The sequence below is a fragment of the Galleria mellonella genome, unplaced genomic scaffold, assembly GCF_026898425.1.
Source record: "Galleria mellonella isolate WM207_F2 unplaced genomic scaffold, CSIRO_AGI_GalMel_v1 utg36, whole genome shotgun sequence".
In the NCBI taxonomy this organism is placed as follows: Eukaryota; Metazoa; Arthropoda; class Insecta; order Lepidoptera; family Pyralidae; genus Galleria; species Galleria mellonella.
Window position 1 is genome coordinate 6,468,321 of NW_026442086.1, and position 20,355 is coordinate 6,488,675.

The 20,355-nt window shown below is 33.9% G+C and overlaps 1 protein-coding gene across 1 annotated transcript in view; it reads right to left on the bottom strand.

Annotated features, from left to right (window-relative positions):
- LOC113520700 (palmitoyltransferase ZDHHC8) overlaps positions 1–20,355 on the bottom strand; it is a 36,211-nt gene that overhangs the window by 9,828 nt on the left and 6,028 nt on the right. Inside the window, exons 3-8 of the mRNA XM_052897208.1 lie at positions 13,464–13,621; positions 11,563–11,735; positions 10,778–10,972; positions 9,908–10,094; positions 4,961–5,166; positions 3,982–4,140 (exon numbers count right to left, since the gene is read on the bottom strand). Of these exons, the coding sequence (XP_052753168.1) occupies positions 3,982–4,140; positions 4,961–5,166; positions 9,908–10,094; positions 10,778–10,972; positions 11,563–11,735; positions 13,464–13,621 (1,078 nt within the window). The remainder of the gene's footprint in view (positions 1–3,981; positions 4,141–4,960; positions 5,167–9,907; positions 10,095–10,777; positions 10,973–11,562; positions 11,736–13,463; positions 13,622–20,355) is intronic.

Consider the following 20,355-nt stretch of genomic DNA (forward strand, 5'->3'; position numbering starts at 1 on the left):
ACTAAATTATGTAGATACAATGCCGCGACAGGTCATCGTGGAGACCTAGTTCTGAACGTATTGCAAACTAGGTCCGTCGGCGGCGGCCGCCTGCTACGGTTGCGGGGAGCATGCCAACGCCACATGCCTCAAATTTACAATATGTTACACTATAATACACACTACCAACTACAGCAAGCTTCATACAGATTTCTGATGTGACAATAATAGATGATCTCAACCGAATGCAAATATAGTTATTATAAAATTCTCATTAAAATATAAAAGAAGTAAGAATAGGAATGACAATGACCCTGTCCTGTGAACTATTACTATTACTTCAAAAGAACGGTATTAGTTTCCAAGGAAAATTATATTATCTTAACAAAAATTACAACTTTTACATATTTCATTTTGACAATTTAGACGTCACAACATGGCGGAGTCATTCCTATTAGTATTTTAATTGTATTGTAAAAGAAAATTGTAAATTTATCACATCAGAAAACAGATATTACCGAAAAACATAGCGCGACCTTTACAATGGCTGTATTAAATTAATTACGGACTTAGGACAAGTCTTAATAAACGTAACTTACATTATTGAACACCCATAAATACATTAAATAGCAATAACTACATTCTCGTCAACAACGTTCTTCTTGTGATGAGACAGCTTTCCGAACGAGCGGTAAATTAAAAAAAATGTAATGACTTTTCAAAAGTGCTTCAATGTAAGTTTATTTGAATAAATGATTTCTATTCTATTCTATTCTATTCTATTACTTCAGTGCTTCGTTGATAATAAACTCTAGCAATTGTAATTAAAAGTGCTTGAAGATAAAAAAAAAACAAATTTCGTAATTCAAATAATATTATATATACATAACGATAAAATACACATTATATAAAAAAAAAAAAAAACAAGAAACATTGCCCGCAAAAGCATAGGAAAATGATTATGATTCGGGTTGAAACACATTGAACTGACATTATTTTACCATTATATTCTGTGATCATTTATAATCTGTGATCATATATCGACCATAGACAACGGTTGATAGCCGTTACCCGCCATTGTATAGTGGGTCGCGATACGCCTTCGGTCCGTTTTGTGACAACAGCTTGCAAATAAAAAAAAAATGTAAAACAATTTTTTGTGTTGATATATTGGTAAAGGATAAATTCTAAAAAAAAAAAATGTATCACTCAAAACAGTCCCAACAAAATATGTGTTTAACCAAACATGCTAAATATTGCATAAACAAAAAAAAAAAGAACAATGCTGTTTGTACTTCTGAAAAAAAAAATATATATCTAATAATAAAAAAAATAAGCACAAAAAGCATTTATAATAAATTTAAAAGTATTCGAATTAAAAAGTTTAAACAACTAGGGATTTTAAAATTTCTGTATTCTTTACAACCTGTCCAATAGGTATTGCAGGATATCATTTTAGCAAATCAACTCAAAGATGCAGCCACATGACTCAAATTGTATTTACAAAAGAATTAGTGGAATTTATATATTGCGAAAATAAATTAATAAATTACTTTTAACTAGAAAGTTCTAAACAAAGACAAAATAAGTAGATTTTAGTCTACTAATTTTGTCTATAACTTTACTTTGAAAAAAGTAAGGAAAAATGACAATTTCTTATTGATTTAAACAGAAATTATAACCGTACTAATAAATTTTTTTTTTTCATAATGTCATTGACCAATTTTTTTTTTATATCCAATCTGACATGTTAAAACAATACAGCATAATGTTAAAGGGGTATTGTAACAAAACGAAATAATAGATTCAACTGTCAAAATTCCACCAATTCAACCAAGAACCACAATAAACACACAAAACCAAACACAACAATGTTATTACGAGTTACCGTCGACACGTCGTCCCTATGCGTTAGGTCCACCTGCCGCGTGGTAAGCGGTAAACGGTCACATTTTATACTTTGTATTACGTTTGTACAGTGCGACTACATTCATAAGCAGAATTAAATAGGGGATACCGTTAAATTTTCGCTTCGTTAATTAGTTAAGAACAAAATGATAATGGCCATTGTAATATGTTTTAGAATATGGAAACACTGTACGATTTAAAATAAAAAAAAGAGAGTAATTAACCTACTCTAAATAATATTAAAATTAAATTTCGAAAATAAATATTCACACGATTAATGGGTATAAGTGATCTGCAGAAAAGAACTACACTTATTTAATTTATTATAATATTCTCAAATATACTTTCTAAAAAGTTGCCAGTATTTTTAATGTAACGCAATTATATGTCATATCATCAAGGTAAAATAATTATATTATATTGTAATAATTAATTTAATAAATCCAAAATACTTCAGAAGATTTAGAGGAAATCAAAGAATAATAAAACCAATACAGAATCTTTCATTGTTAATATGCTTTAGTTAACTCCAATGGTAACATCGATACAATAACTACTTATTTGTAGTCGTACTGTACTGCGTCCTTCGTCGGTCCCCTAAAACTGCATTTGAAGCAATCTGAATTAACAGCTACACATATGTTAATGATTGATGATTCGAATGTTATGAGTTAAAATGTCCACTATTTTAAAAGGTCTTTTATAGACCGACAATGGATGCTAAACAACAGGGCCAATATTAATTTACGGTACTCAATGTACGAGATAGAATGAATGAGAGATGTTTAATTGGGTAAGCATTAAAACAGTCAATACATTTTTAATAGAACTGAATACAATTTACTTAAATTTTAAAATTTTCATACATAGACCAATCAGACGATGTTATCAAGCGCTGCCGCACTCATAAGATAAAACGAGACAGTGAAGTCCGCCATCTTATTCTTTCTCAAGCGTGCGATAGTGCAAACATAGCTATGAATAGATTTATTTGCCACTTGTCTAGAGGAGAAGGTAAGAGAACATAATAAAAATTGTTCTACACTAGGCAACTTGACGTTGCTACGTTTAAACATGCCCTATAAATAGCTTCTCCTTAGAGTATTCAGTTCCTCTATAGTGGTTTAGTGTTTTGAATAATACAGTTATTTTTATGTACATTAATTACAACCAAACACCTCTGCTATAGACTCTTTGGATTTGCTTACATTCCAATCGTGGTGGAATCATTATAAGAGTTTAAATTTAACAGTTTGAAATTAATAATGTATTGAATGTAAGCAAATCTCATACAAAAGCAATAACAACAATGACGTCATATACCGACAGGAAGTTACCGTTGAATTGTTACCGCTAAACATTTTGTGAATACGCAAACCAATTTACATGCAAATAAACACTCCATTAAAGTAAAACATATAAGCGATGCAGTCGTGTTTGGAGAGGGACATTTTAGTTGTCAACAATAGTTTAGTTAGTCACATGATGGGAACAGGCCATGATACAATGGGAAATTATATAAATACCTATATTATGTATGGATAAATTCTTCATTAAAATATCGCCAATTGGTCCTTTACATAATATTCGAGCTAATAACATTAAGCAAATTGTGTAAAGTTTAAAGTGTGGACATCCAACATTTACTAATTTTTAACAATAATTTTGTAAATGAATTTATACTTATGATCAAAATTGAAATGTAATCCTCGGTAATAAAATATATTATCATTTATTTTTTTGTTTTTTTTTTTTTTTTACGTAATATATCACAATATAGTCTTATGCTAAAATTATATGCAGGAAAAATCAAATAAGAAATCATTCTTATTTTATATTTTGAATCAAATTTTTAAGTTACCCTCATAATGATTATAGTAAATATTCCTTATTTATTAGAGTAGGTCTTAATGCTTATGTAAAATTACAATAAAAAAATATTAGGAAATTTCGATATAAGTCTTAAAACCTCTTAAACTGTCATTGCAGTCATGCTGAAGTAACCAATACACAGTTTTATTTATTTCTGAGAAATGCGTGGATTACGTTTCAATTTTGTCCCCATTCCCATCTCTGTCCCCCGGGCGCACGTACCTCCGCACGGGGCTGCTGACGGCGAGCGGGGTGGGCACCCCTAGCGCCTTTATCCGCTGCTGCATGGTGGGCGAGGGTCGAGCGCCGCCGTTGGCGCCGGTGTCATATCGCAGTGGCTCGATCACGACCCGGTAGCCGGAGGTCGTTGTACCTCCGTGGCTGTGTATATACCGAAATAAAGTATTTCTAACAAACACTTAACAATTGCGTATATAGAATTAGCTGGGACAGTTACGCACAAAATTACTATATATAAGTTTATACAACTACCCTCATATTTAATAAAATTTAAGTATATCTATTACAAACATACAAAAAATCAAATGTTTCCTCTTTATAATACAAAACATTACAAAGAAGAAGAAAAGAAAATAATATTGAGACAGGACTGAGTGTTCTGAGGCATTGTTCGGATTGATACCTGCTGCTAATTTTCACCACCGTACAACCCGCCACAAACTAAAGTTTCATCCCAATCATCTGGACGAGTGGCGCTGTTCCACCGTGCGTTTTTCAAGGCACTTTCATCCACGCACAACCACTCTTTGGAATCAACTTCCAGCAGCAGTATTTCCGAACCGATACGACAACATAACCTTCAAGACAAAGAGTATATTCCTTTTTAAAAGGCCGGCAGCACACCTGCAATGCCTCTAGTGTTGTGGGTGATTATGGGCGGCGGTAGTCACTTACCATCAGGTGAGCCGCACGCTCGTTTGCCCCGTGTTGTAAAAAAAAAAGTTCCGTCCGCATGGAAACTGTCATCATAGGCGTATTTAAGTTTATTTTCCAGGGATCTCTAGCCCCTAATTAATACATGAACTTTCAAACATGTCTTTGGTATTTCCTGAGGTGGAGATAATTCTAAGTTGGCTCTTCTTTAAATACAACTATGCATGCTATATGCTGTGTCATTGTTTCTTGTTTATTGTGTGTTGTAAAAAAAAAACCAACACTATAATTTGGTTGTCGGTGGCACCTGGTATTTCTGGAGAGTGGACTGAGCCTGGGGTAGTGGTGCGCGCGCTGGTGCGCGGGCACGTGGTGGTGCGGCTCGGCGGGCGGGAACAGGTTGGCGGAGGAGCCGCGGCGCTGCGCGGGCGGCGGCGTCGGCTCGCAGTCCGCGCTCTGCGACGCGCCCGGGCCCTCCAGCTCCGCCTCGTGCTCCTCGCGCCCGGGCGACAGCTGCCCAGTTGACATTACATCGTGTTACCCGCCGAATCCGTTATGCCAATCGATCCAATTGTATTGGTCGTGGTAATTCGAAATATTTTCGGGGAAAACTTTCATTCAAACATTCTATAGGTTACTATAAATTTGTGAAAACTATGGAATACCGATTTAATCGATTGCCTGTGATTCGATTAGATTTTTGTAATAATCGATATATTCATATTACAAAACTGTAATAATATATATAATACATAATATATGTACAATTCAATTTTATATAGTTGCGGCCTCTTTGACCTATTTTCTCGCTGCCCACTAAGATCTGACAAACAAAACTAACGGCCTTTGATAAAACAAATAATTAGAGCGAAGTGCAAAAATAAGACTGACACTTTTTGATACAGAAATTTGCTTTTTTTGTCTATACTTATAATAAATCTGTAGAGAGGTCAATTCTGTATATGAAATATATTTCCAAAATAACTATCAGGGGGTGATTAGTGATCGATACTGATGCCAAAAATGCAATCAGTAAAATTTTTGTGTATCTGTCTGTATGTTCACTACAGTACAACTACTAAAAACTACTCGACGAATTTTAACGAAACTTGGTACAATTATTCTTCATACTCCTGGGCAGGTTATAGTATACTTTTCATCACGCTACGATCAATAGGAGCAGAGCAGTGAAGGGAAATGTGTCTGTTACATCAAAACCACTGAACCGTGAGGAAGGACATAGGCTACTTATTTTACGAAAAACGACGGAAACGCAGACGAAGTCGCGGAGAACAGCTAGTTTTAAATAAAGTAGTACTTATAAGACACCAAATTCCGACCCTCGACCCTCCGACCTTCGATCTTTCAAGTGAACCTTCGATCTGTCACTAATAAAAACACTTCTATCGATCCTTTTAGGACTGGATTATAAATCTTGTCTTCTTATTCATAAAAACTAAAACCTACAAACTACCTTCAAATATTAATAATAAGTGCCACACAATCATGTCAACCGCCTGACCTCAAGCCAGGATACCCTGTATTGTGAGGAACCAAGCAATGAATATATGAAAGCACGACCTCCGGGTTACCTCTACCTAGACCCAAATATTGGTATTTTTATCACTTTATTTTATTAATTAGCATGATTTTTTTTATTGATGAAATAAATCAAGTTGATGTAATTCATGTTCAAAATTAAAGGAAAAATGGTTAAAAAAATAAATTTGACAGCTATAGTTTTTTTTTCTGCAATGGACATTAAAAAGGTATCCAGATACGATCAACTTAAAATGAAATTGTTCTATTATATAATTTTTGGGCATTCAATGTTATGATGGAAATTACCACCAGGACGCAAAGAAGGGTTAACAAATAATCAACTAAAAAGATGTAAACTATAAACTTTAATTGATAAATCATGTCTTTTCTACTTTTAATATTTTTATAAATAAAAACGTAAAACAATCCGACTTCAATTAGTGCCCCTTTTAATACAAGTATATTAATAGTTGACATACGAAATTTAATATAATCACAAAAATGGAATTTATTTTTAATCTGTCAAGATATCAGAAGGAGACTTTGTATAAAAACTGTCTGAATAGGGTACTCTGCTGTGGTTCCCACTTATTCCTTTCCCGTTGATGTAAAGGGCGACTAATGGAATGGTCGAGGGATGGGCAGCAGCATCTCTTTTAAAATATCACCGAAAACCTAACTGCGGTTGTTAACCCACCTGACAAACGTAGCAACTACTGGCAAAATCCCCACCAATGGTAAACTGCCATAAAGAACTGTCCCGTTCCTTATCATTCACGTATACGATATTACGTGTTTAAATATAATTGGAATTGATAATAATTTATTTAAATTTACGACAATTGGTAAGTAAAATTAAAAAAATCTAGAAAAAAAAACATAGCAAAGTGGGCAAAATAAGGTTGAGAAACAATGCTATAAATGAAATGCAAGATTAGAAATGTTTAATTATGCGTTAAATTATTATGAAAGAATGATACATAAAACCCCATCAGAGAGTAGCGTTGTGAAATATGAATCAATTTTTAGTAATTAATATGATTTATTAAATGAATCTAATTAAAAAAAATATATATTAAATAACAGTAAAAATATGTAAGTGTATATTTATATTAATACCTAGGCTATCCAGATTATTCTAGACATATTTTTCATCTTTTATCCGACTTTAAAAAGGTTGCATGATATCTTCATCACTTGTTAATAGATTTTAACAATTTCTTTTTAATACATAGTACTCCGGTGCTGATTACTAGCAGATTTTGATAATGAAATATGTTTTTTTTAGTATTAAATTACATATACATATATTTCATTGCTATCAAATTATAGAAATTTATCTAGCCTCCCCTTAGACAAGTAATAAACGAATATAACGATAGATACGTATTCGCTGTTATATGTAAAGGATAAAAGGAGACAGCAACATACTGTATCTTATTCTTTCTAACGACAACGTATCTATCTATTAGTGTATCTCTTGTCTTTGGGTATAGTATTTTTATACGAGATTTATGTCAAATAAGAAACTTTTTTTTAATAATTTACAAAAATACGATACTGGTATTTATGGTCCTACATAATGTTGACCTTGTTTTTTTTTTTTTATATCCACTATATTTAATAAAGTTATGGACTGTTTTTTATTAAATTAATAAAATTAACCGTGCTTAAAATAAATATCTAGAGTCAAGGGTTTTATATTAATTAAATATTACTCTATAATTACTATTATTGTATCTCTAATTTTTAAATAATTAATTCCGATAAAAATATATGCCAATATTGCATACTAAATAAGCCAAGTATAAAAAAGAGATAACAAATAACTAAGTGCAGTTTCAATATAATAATAATTATTAATTATTAATATAATAAATATGTATGTATATATAATATATCGGAATATTAAACAATATTTATTATAAAATACGTAAATTATTATATTTGAAAGGAAATAAGAATAATTCAACCTGAAATCCATAATACATATAAAGTGTAAGAAAGTAAGTATAGTTAGAGAGCCAGACATAATCATGTCTTCAATTCACATAATAAGATCGATATAAATAAAATTGTGCAAGTGCAAAAATAGAACTTACGATCGTGAATTGAAGGTATGTATTCGTTCGCTCTAAAAGCATGATAACTAAATGTTTTCATACAGCGTTCTACAGCTCATGAGTGGTGTTATGCGATTTTGAATTCTAAACAAGCACAATATAATTCAAATGGCTTAAATTAAGGTCAGCCATATTGAATTATTCTGTACCAACTGTGAATAAAACTACATGATACTACTTTATTAATATATCGTTAAATCAGAAGCCAGCCTAGCCAATACGAATATTATTAAAAAAAAAAAAAAACTTTCTGACTAAGTTTAAGAAACTTCCTAACATATTATGAGACCATAGTAACTATAAATCTTGACATGAGAAATTTAAAAGCACAAGACACCTATACTCGAAAGGTTTGACCATTTATCAAATTGGTCTGACCGAGAATCGACTATAGGACTATCATCGTTTATACCAATATGGCTTCGTTTAAATCGTGTTAACAATGCCACCAATGACTTTTATCGTCACTTAATTACTATTTTAAAATTCCTATCATAAACTTCATATAGAGCGTGTAATGGAAAAATAAATAAGCCCGATAGGGAGAAAAGGAATTGTTATTAATGGGGTCCAATTGCCTTGTACTCTATCAGATCCTAAATCATCCTGGTTATATATTATGTTATATAATTCGTTAAGATGAGCCAATTGGCCTGCTTCATTCTCACCTATCATCTCTCACTGGTGCCCCGCCGGTGTATACCGATAACGCAAGCGAAATGGGATCTAGTCAAATAAATGGGATTTACAAATAGAAGTGTTTCCATTGCTAACAATATAAATATACTATCATGATACCTATATTCCTGACAATTAGGTTTATTTTCCATATAATTCCATACCATCTGGAAACCATTACGGATTAATCCTAGTGAATTCGTCATAACATGACAATTAGTCCGATTTTATGAACACTTGTGACTCTTCATTAGTACCCGGCCAGCATAAACCATATTCCATTCCATTTTCAATCATACAAAATTTTTTAAATAAAAAAAAAACAAAGTAAGTTAATTATTTCAGTCAATAGTAGTCATTCCCAATAGTATATCTATGATAAAAAAAAAAAAACAAGGATACTGTATGTAATAATTTTTAGAATTGTGTCCTATAATGGTAATTATAGATATTAAGAGGCTAGATATTCATAGATAAATTATTGGGATGCTGCCTGCTGGTACACAATATGTATACTTTTTAATTATTTTGCAATCAAAATGATAAATAGAAATTGCTATAACACGCGACACTATTAAGCGGTAGCGGACAACGATGGGTGGGTAGCGGATAGCATGATGCGGGTGACGGGAAAGACTGGAATGAGGTGGTAGCAAAACTTTATAAAACAAGATTGTATTACGTACTTCCACTTAAAATTATCAACAGTCCTATTGAAGAAGAAGTTACATAAAAATATATTTTGGTTGGTTTTAGGCAATATATACTATGTATAATAGAACCATCTCGGTTAATTCGTTTTATGATGTTAAAATTTTCAAATCAATCTTGTTGTATATTACAAAAATTTTGGTGGCACATGGGAGGCAGGAGTAAAGTAGCGTGCGCGTGACGTCGCGTCTGGCTCTCACCTTGTTGTAGTGTGCGTGGGGGCCGGCGGGCCGTAGCGCGTTGCCGTTGTCCGCCGTGTACGTCTTTACCTGGTGCTGCGTGTCGGTGGCGATGGTCGAGATGGCGGACGCGGACAGTGCGCCCGGCGGCAGCGCCTCGCGCCGTTTCTTGCCGCCTTTATATATGTACTTGGACGGCCGCACCAGGCTGGGGAAATACACACATTTATCATTTAGCATGCTGACTATTCATTTGCTATTATCGTTGCAATTAATAAATTACACTACTCGTAAGTATCTGTAAAAAGAACAAGCGAGTATTTCAATAGTCGATTTTGTTGTATACACATGATTCACATGTTTATGTAATAGGAAGTAAGCTTTTAAATAAACACAAAACCTAACTATATTAATAGGTGTATCCTGTGATTTTATTTGCTTGAATTATTACTTGTATTAGGATGACAATCAACAGCTGGCGCTTGTATCTAATTACGTGAGCATGCACGCTCGGCGGCCGCAGACGCTAATCATCGTCAGTATAATAGATAGATAGATAGATAGATAATTTATTTGCATCACTTACAGCACACAAACAGCAAAAGATACAAAAGCAAAGTGAAAAAAAGATAAAAAAAAGATACATGTACAAAAGATTTAAAAAAAAAACCAAAACCAAAATCAGAATGCATAATAAAAATTTTTTTTCTTCATGCGTGTGCCACAGTAATACAAAATTGCCACAACTCAGCTTTTTGCTTTGCCCTAAAAATAATGTATATTTATTTATTTAATTTGTTTATGGCATCAAACCTCCAAACAACATTTGAATGCCCAAACATAATTATATTAGTAAAATAAAATGAATTATTTGAAAATTTTGTCACCTACCTCGGATACTGCGGTCCGAACTGCGTATAACAACAGTTGTACCAGCATCCCTTGGAGAACGGGTTGTAGCCACCAGTGAACTTGCCGGTGACCTGTTCGTTGGTGGTGCGCCCCCTCGACACCAGCACCATGTGGAAGCCGGTCAGACCGAATATTGGAATCGCTAGTAGTGCGATTATACCCATTATTACCATTCTGTTATTAGTTAAGGGCTTCTATAAATCGATAGTTTGATGGGTCAGATATGACTGATATTACCGGATACTTATTGAGAGTCGACAACCCGCTTAAAACAGCCTTTATTGGAATATTTCATCAATATACTAAATTTTATACAGATCTGTTCATAAATTAAAGCATGATTGAATTGTTTTTTATACCACTAAGGTGGCAAACAAGCATACGGCCCACCTGATGGTAAGCGGTTACCGTACCATAAATATCCAGGTAGAAATAAAATGTGACATATATCACATTTTACGTGCGTACGCCGCAAGGTTGTGTGTATGCCAGTATTATCTGTATAACTACTGCAAAGTTTAGAGTTAGCAGTCATTATCATTGTAGCCAGCAGGACGTATAAAATTCATATAAAATTAATCTTGTGGTATATTAATTTTTTTTTTTTGATGGAATATGGGAGACGAGAGTAAAATAGCGTATGAGTGATGTAAAAAAACGCAGTAATTTTTTTTTATTTCGCCTCATCTTATACTTTTTAACGACTAGTTGAGGTAGATATCATACAATATTTAATCAATAAATACTATATAAAAAAAGGATACGACACAATAGGCTCCACTTGCGTCAATGTCTTGTTATTGTTCATTATGTAATACAGACTAAGACCAAATATGCTCAGCATGTGTATTGACAAAGATATGAGGAAGAAGAAGAAGAATCTGTAGTTTCGTCGTCCTATACAATTATTCACCCATGGACAGTGGTGGTCGAAAGTCTGGAATAAAACAATGTATTTTATTAGTATTATACGTTACAATTCAATTTTTATGATACTTGGTATACCAAACAAGTTAACAGCCCATGCGATGGAAAATGGTAACCGTCTCCAACATGATGCTTGTGGTAACTTTATGTGTTGCCATTCCCGAGGACTATAGGGTAGGGTTATACCTCCGTATCACGTAATTTCACTGCCTCATATTGCTTTTCAAACTGAATTTATTTCCCAAATGTTTGACTTTAGTTCCCAAATGACTGATAACAGGTGAGGGTGAAGTAGCACATCGTGACTAATATTGTTAATTCCATGAGGACGGAGCAAGAATACAATGTATTGTGGTGATACATTGTTATATACATATCATAAATGCACTTAGAGAAAGCCGCAGAGCCGCCGCTCACCTTTTTTAAGAGACCAGACCCTCCAGGAAAATAATTTTAAATACCCCAATGAGCACTATGGAAACAAAGCTGAATATACCAATGCAAGAGAAAGAGATACGAAATAATATAACAGATATTAATAGACTTATTTCCTCCTCGCGGAGGTCAGACAATAATGGATTGGTATGATTATAATCAGGCGTTGCTTATGTTGTGTTCCGGATCGAATTAACGATTTCGAATAACAATAAATGAGCAATCAATATATTTAGGAGAAAAGACTAATTTTGCACGTACTTTAAAATAGTCAATCATCTTCTTTTTTCATATATAGATGGAATGATGAACTAAGAAATAGATAATAAATAAGAATATAGAAATATTTTATGATAAATAATCACTACATAGTATAAAACAAAGTCGATTCCTATTTGTCGAGTCCCTATGTATGCTTAGATCTTTAAAACTACTCAACGGATTTCCATGCGATTTTTTTAATAGATAGTGATTTAAGAGGAAGGTTTATATATATAATATATATTATAATAATATATAATATAGTAGAAAAACACTGATAATTTTAGAGGTTTCTAATGTACTCGTAATGAGGTAATGTAATGGGGGCCGGCGGCGCTATTTAGTAACAGCATTGCACCCGTGCGACGCCAGGGCGGGTCGCTAGTGTTTAATGTTTTATAAAAAATCACTCCTGTAGATACGGAGAAAACACCCAGAGGAACCACACCAAGTGCAAATGGTCATTCAGAAGATGTCGTTCCTTTAATTGATCCGACCCAAAATGGAAACCAAAATTTCAACAAACAAAGCGACTTGACACTGCGATATAGATGTTGTCAGGACAAAAACACGGGACCAAAGGACTATCAATCATATTAGAGACTCTAGGTCTTATAACCTCCATGCATTATTTTCTCGAAACCATTGTGGTTAATTCTTGGTGAATAAGTAACGATGGGCCAATTGAGCTGGCTATATCGTCCCCTATTATCCCTAGTTATACCTCAACGTATACCACTAACGCAGGCAAGGTTACCATTCCGATTTCAACCATAAAAACAAGTACAGTTTACTGCACAAATTATAAAATGCGACTGCTCTGCCAAAAGAAATTAATCATTTAAAAAATATAGCCAGTGTCATTTGGCATTATGATGCAATCATTCTAACGATATCTCATACATGCAAATTTGTTCAGGCATTTAAAACTTACGATGGAATAAAGGAAGTCAAATACATACGTGAATTTAGAAAACATGACACTCCTTTTTTGAGCAATCGCGTAAAAAGACAAGCGCACGTGGATAGTGTGCAGTTTTACCTCTATGCAGTGATTGCACACAGAACAATGGCTGCACCGCGGCGGCCGGTAGAACTTGCACGTGACGCACCACTTCATCCGCACCGTGATGCCGTTAATGTCCACGCTGCGGTACAGAGGCGCCCTGAAGTCATCCTCACGGTCCTCGTCAGGTGGAGCTGGAAACAAAAAAAATCACCATGTACGAAAATCACCACATGGACAACCCAATAAATTCTGTTTCATATTATTTGTTTGCCGTGTGGTCCCGACATAGAATAGGCCACCCATTCCTATCCTGTGGATGTCGTAAGAGGCGACTAAGGCAGCTTAGGCCGCCTGCCAAGCGCAGCAACTACTGGCGAAACCCGCCAACGGGGAGAGGGAAAGAGATTGTTAGTAATGGGGAATTTAGTCCCTATTGCTATCAATATACCCTATCAGGTCGACCTCCACGCGGTTTCCTTTGGAAACTATCGTGACTAATTTATCGTTGATTTCGTCACAATGGGCTAACTGACCTGCCTTTTCATCCTCACCAATCACCTCTCACTGGTACCCCGCCAATATATACCGATAGCGCAGGCAGGGTTACCATTCCATTATCAGCCATTAAAAAAAAATCTCCAATGGGGAACATCGTGGTTACTTTTTATTGTATTTGTCACAATGGGATAAATGACATACTTTAATTTTCTCCGATCATCACTGGTGCCTCGCCAACATATACCCTTAGCGCAAGGTAGGGGATATCATTCCCTATTTTCACCTATCAGACAAAAATAAGGCCTCTAGTGTTTGTTACTACCAATCCTCTCGTCCCGATAACAGCATGAGGAAACCAAAAAATCATTAGCTGATATTCCCAAAGGTTCAACGCACTGACAGTCTTGATATTTAGAGGCTACAAATGAGAACGAATAACTTAATCCCTTTTAAATCGCACCGTCTCATGAAAGCATAATGAAGGCACAACTGGGATTACACGAAGTTTACACATTCATTTATTTTCCTTCAATACTTTAGTGCCTGAAATTTGTTCAATATAAATAAATAGTATAACCTCATAAATATTTTTTTTACATCCGCACGTTAAATAAAGGAAGTGGTATGTGGCGTCGAGACTCCTAAACATGATGTACTGAAATGAACGAGATTTTTCTTTTCCAGCCATTTTAAAACTTACAAAAAAAAAGTTCACGCTCACTTTTTTACTTTATCCGAGCAGTAAGTGCTTTATATTATTTTCAATTTCGTGTAATAATATAGTATATGTCATATATGTATAAGTATATTTGTTATTTATATATATTTATTCGTTTATATATGTAATTTTAGTATGTATGTATATCAATAATTAGTAGTACCGCATTCGAGTATTCTGACACTTCCCTATGGTTGACTGGGAAAGAATTCTTTTAGCATTAAGTTCGCCGTGTACATATATTTGTACTAATGAATAAATAAAAAAATAAAAGAAGGTACTCAATTCGGTTGCATTTTTTTTAAACGTTTATGTTCACTTTTATACTTTATTCGAGCAGTATTATCTATTATTATTTTCATCTTCGTGTAAAATATAGTATATCTTATATATGTGTAAGTATATTTGTTATTTATTTATATATTTTAGTATGTATGTATATCAATGAATAAGTTTGTTTGAATAATGAATAGGTTTGTTATAACTCCGTCAGTTCTAAATCGACTTGTATTTTTTTTTATCTGGAAGGATTAACTTACAAACTGATTACATAGAAACTTTATCAAAATCGGTTTAATAGTTTAATTTTTAGAACAAAATAACTGGTTTTGTCACAACTGAAGTCTTTTTTTTTGTGATACATTTATTAAAAAACAAAGCTGCAAAGTCGAGTCATAAACAAAATCAATTAAAAGATGTAGAGCAAACAAATCCATCACATACGTTTCTACTAATATATTCAACGGACAACGCAAACTCCTGGTTTCTAATCAGAATTCATTCATCCGTAACTCCCTCAGAGTAAACTAAACGTTTCCATCGAGTCTATGGGATGTAGTGTAAGCACATATGATATAATATTTACATATAAATAGTAGGTTATAGGTCAGATCGTCTCATAAATATACATTTATGGTATATATTTATTAGACACTAGCGGCCTGTCCCAGTTTCGCACGAGTGGACATTTTTACATTTAAGAAAATGGCCATTAAGGCTGCACACGCGACGGAAGCTTAAAAATTGAGTAACTTCTCCCGTTTTCCCAACATTTCCCTTCACTTCTCAGCTCCTATTGATCATAGCGTGATGAAAAGTATACCTGCCCAGGAGTATGAAGAATAATTGTACCAAGTTTCGTTTCGTTAAAATCCGTCGAGTAGTTTTTGTTTCTATAACGATTATACAGACAGACAGACAGACAAAAATTTTACTGATTGCATTTTTGGCATCAGTATCGATCACTAATCACCTCCTGATAGTTATTTTGGAAATATATTTCATGTACAGAATTGACCTCTCTACAGATTTATTATAAGTATACATTATTATGGTATATAGTAGAATCTCGATTAACTGAATATTCGATTATCTGATTTGGTTTCTTCACGCCTTTAATTACCGATTTAGAAATGGTAATTGGGTAAATAGGCATTACGTAATCCATTATCTTTATAGGTCGTAATTTTTTTATATCATATAGTGTAAATGACGTATGTAAAACCCTTTACATAATATAAAAATATTAAAATTTAATTATGTATTATTAGTTTTAGTCGACTTTCTTCATATTAGTTGCCAGTTTTATATAGAAATAGATTCGTGAGGACGAAGACATTTTTTTTTTCAATGGGTGACAATGGAATGGTCACCTCGCCTGCTTTTACAGTATACTCTGGTGGGCTATTGACCACATTATATAAATTTCATAAATATTAACACTGGATTTCTGAATGATACATAGGTATATATATATATATATATATATATACACATAGGTATATATATATGTATATATACGTATTATATTTTGGCATTTTGCAAGGAAATCAAAGCCTATAATATAGGGTTCTTCCCATTGACCTAAAATCATAAAATTTGGTAAGAAATAATGTCGGAAAATTGTTTTTTTTTTTATTATTTATTAATTTACACTTTATTGCACCAATTAAAAATAATAAATATAGTAAATTTTAATGAGAAATGATACAAAAGGCAGCCTTATCACTTTTGTAGTACTATCAACTACATTTTTTTTTTCAATTTAGATACAGGAAATCCTCGGTTCGCGAGTCCGACTGGCACTTGGCCGGTTTTTTATTACGAATGTTGATGCGAGCCAACTTGGAAAGTAGTCCTGACACGCGCGTAATGTAATCAAATGTCCGCACCAGTTTCAGGGACTCGATAACCTTATTAAAACTTGACTGCGGACACCATCCTAATTGAAATTGATATTATTGTCAACTTCTAATAGGATTTGAACTAGCCAGAGCAATACTTTCATGCATTAGCTAGCTATCACACACGGATTTGCTCGTACGGACCTGTCATATTCTGTTAGAATAAATGTCTTGTAATTTATTATTGAAAAGTTTTTTTAAGCGATTTACGAAAAAAGGAATTTCTTTGTTTTTTTTTTTTTAAATAGCTGATCAAAGTGAAAACTTTCCACTTGATGGTGAGCAGCGAATATTATACAAATATGAGAGTCGACACTACAGACCAATATCATATATATTGTTAATGGATGATAATAATATGGCAACCCCGCTTGCATTAAGGGTATAGGCAGTCTGGGCACCGGTGAGACATGATAAGTGTGAACGAAAAGGCATGTCAGTCAATCCATCCTGATGAATATACCTAGAATTCAGCACGATGGTTTTTAGGGCGGACCACGTGGAGGCCGACCTGATAAGGTATATTGCCAGCAACGGGACTGATAGTCTGCATTATTAACATTCCCTTCCCGTCCGGCCTTCACCATATGCTCACACGACTACGTTATCAATTCTGAATTGATTTCGGCAAATCTATTAGGTTTATTCTCGTGTTAGTTTTATATTATGCTATTATTCTTTTGCAAAGTAAATAACTGTCGAGAAGCAAAATCATAGACACACAGTTCAGCGTATTTTTTTTTAGGTGTTGCTTATGGTATACACAATAAAAAGCTCAATCGATTTGCGCTAGCTATTAATCAGTATGGTGATTTGGTCCTGAATGCGTATATATGTTTGCCACCTTAGTGTTATAAAAAAAAATATCTTGTTCATTCACCAAGAGCGACACGGTTCGGCGTTCTAAATTTAAATTACTATTTTTAACGCACTATGTCTATTAAACATTGACATCGGGTGAGTGTGCTTGATTATACTTGTTCACACATCACACTGTTGGAAACAAAAAGTAAAATTTTATAAATGTATTTAAAACTAGCCATTTCCCGCGGCGATGCCCGCTTATAACTATGTAGTTCCCGTCTATCACTCCCATTGGAACTCTTCATTAATCCGGTATTTAGTACCTAATACCTTCATAAAGTATTAGCCAATTTTATTTTATAACATTTTATATAAGATTCTTTAGATTGATATAACTTTTTTATCTATGAACCGATTGAAATAAAACAAACACTAAATGTTAAGTAAAACAATCTGCAATGCATTAGTGAACATCGCATTCAAATCGTTTAAGCCATTTCTGAGATTAGCGTGCACAAACATACAGACAAACAGACAAAAATTCTAAAAATCGTAGTTTTGAGTTCTATTGCCCTTATATTGTTTATAAACCCCCCTATAATAGTTTTTCTTATATATCTTCCATGTTCAGACAGCGACCAGTTACGATTTTATTATATGTATTGACATTGATTGTATCGGTAAGACAGTTCGTTTCTAGTAAACACATAAATCCCGCCATACGTTAACCTTGTTTTGCCACGATTAAAGTTTTTTTTTCTTTTCGGCAAGCCAGAAGAAAAAATTAAATATTGCCTACCATTAGATAAGACCAAAAATACTATTATAGTACTCGCTTTTTTTTTTTTTTATTTAAGACTTTCCTCTTGTCGGTGCAATTAATTCATACATTTTCCAGCCAGCTCTATCCCAGGCCGTATACTTGACCTCCCTATACGACATGACACCTATATTTCTTTATATTTCTTTGTTCTTCCCTATGTTTCTTTTATCAGTCCCATGTAGTTATTCCTCAGTCTTCCGTTTCCTCTTTTGCCTTCTATTTTTCCTTCTACTATATTCTTTAAAAAATCATCGTGCCGTATAAGATGGCCTAGCATTTTGCCTCTTCTATTCTCTATTGTTTTTATTAATGTTCGTTTCTCCTTCACCCATTTCAAGACAACCTCATTCGTTACATTTTCTATCCAGCGTATCCTTTCAATTTTCCTTCACATTCCACATTTCGAATGCCTCAAGCATCTTTAATTCTTACTCGTATTTACTAGTACAATATATATATTTTTTTTAATGTACACCGGCGGGGCACCAGTGAGGGATCTATCATCATGAGGATAAAGCAGGCCAATTAGCCCATCGTGACGAATTCAACAAGAATTGTTCACGACGGTTTCCAGGGGGAACCACGTGGAGGTCGACCTGGTATTGCTAGCAATATCGAACTCCATTGCTAACAATCCCTTTCCCCCACTAGTACAATATTACATTATCAGTATTCTATTAATAGTTTAAATCAATCTCACTGAACTCTCGACAAAGTTGGATTTATTAAACAACGGTCAAGGTCTGTTTTATTTGCGAACTGTCCTGTCCAACTGACCGCCAATTTCTTAGAAGCAATTAATACTAGCTTCCCAACTGTTGTGCGGTAAAATTAACTTGAGTTTGTTGTTTATTGTAGCATTGAAAACAACTGTCTACGTAGCGCAGTGGTGACGTGGTCCATTTCGTATAAATAAGGTAATGAATTCATTTTTTTTATAACCAAAAAATGGACCTTTTCAATTCGTCTTAATATATATGCTATATTATTTGTACACATACCAGAGAGAGACTGTGTACAAAAGTCGTTTGCTTGGGCACCTCTGCCCCATTCGTGTTTCTACCGTGAAGCAGTTGTGTTTGCATGGCTGTGTTTCGGTTTGAAGGGTGAGATATGCCAGTGAATTTACACGGTAATATCCATGGTACTGCTCATGTGTACAGGCGACGGTTACCATTTTCCATCAGGTGGGCCGTCACCTTGTTTGCCATTCTAAGTTGCATAAAAAAACACATGCACTTTACCTCTCTTAACATTAATTTTAATACCAATAAATCAATATACGAGCAGCACTCCGGGTGGTTTTATTGATTAAAACAACTTTTTATCATTATCAGTCAGCAATATCACTAAAGTGTGTTACTAAACACCCCCTCCCACCTCAACTATTTTTGGTCCTTCGAGCCAATTATTTGATTACATCGCTAATTCCAAACCTATTTTAATTCTTTTTTACAATTAGTACTACGGTTTATTTTCATTTTGGTCTCATATTTATTATGATTGAAGCTGCCGTTTTACGGAGCAAAAAACTGTTTGTTGCGAAACAAAATGTACAAGTTCTTAGTCATTAGTTTATTTGTAGACACGATTTCGCGTTCTAAATTCAAATATTTTTAATCTAATGCGTCTACCGAACATTTTGACGTCCATCGGTGTTTTGCTCCAGAGAAATAGTATTTGCGGAGCAAAATTTACTTGCTCTTGATGTGCACTATCTATCATCACGCCAGGTCGACGCCCCCTACGTAGAACAAAGTAGGCAGAGAGCCAAGTATCTCTGTTCTAACATACGTTTGCTTCATCCACTTTTCATAACTCGTCTCACGCGAGCACACCGATTCCGGTGACGCGAGTCTCTCTCTGAGATATATATATATATATATATATATATATATA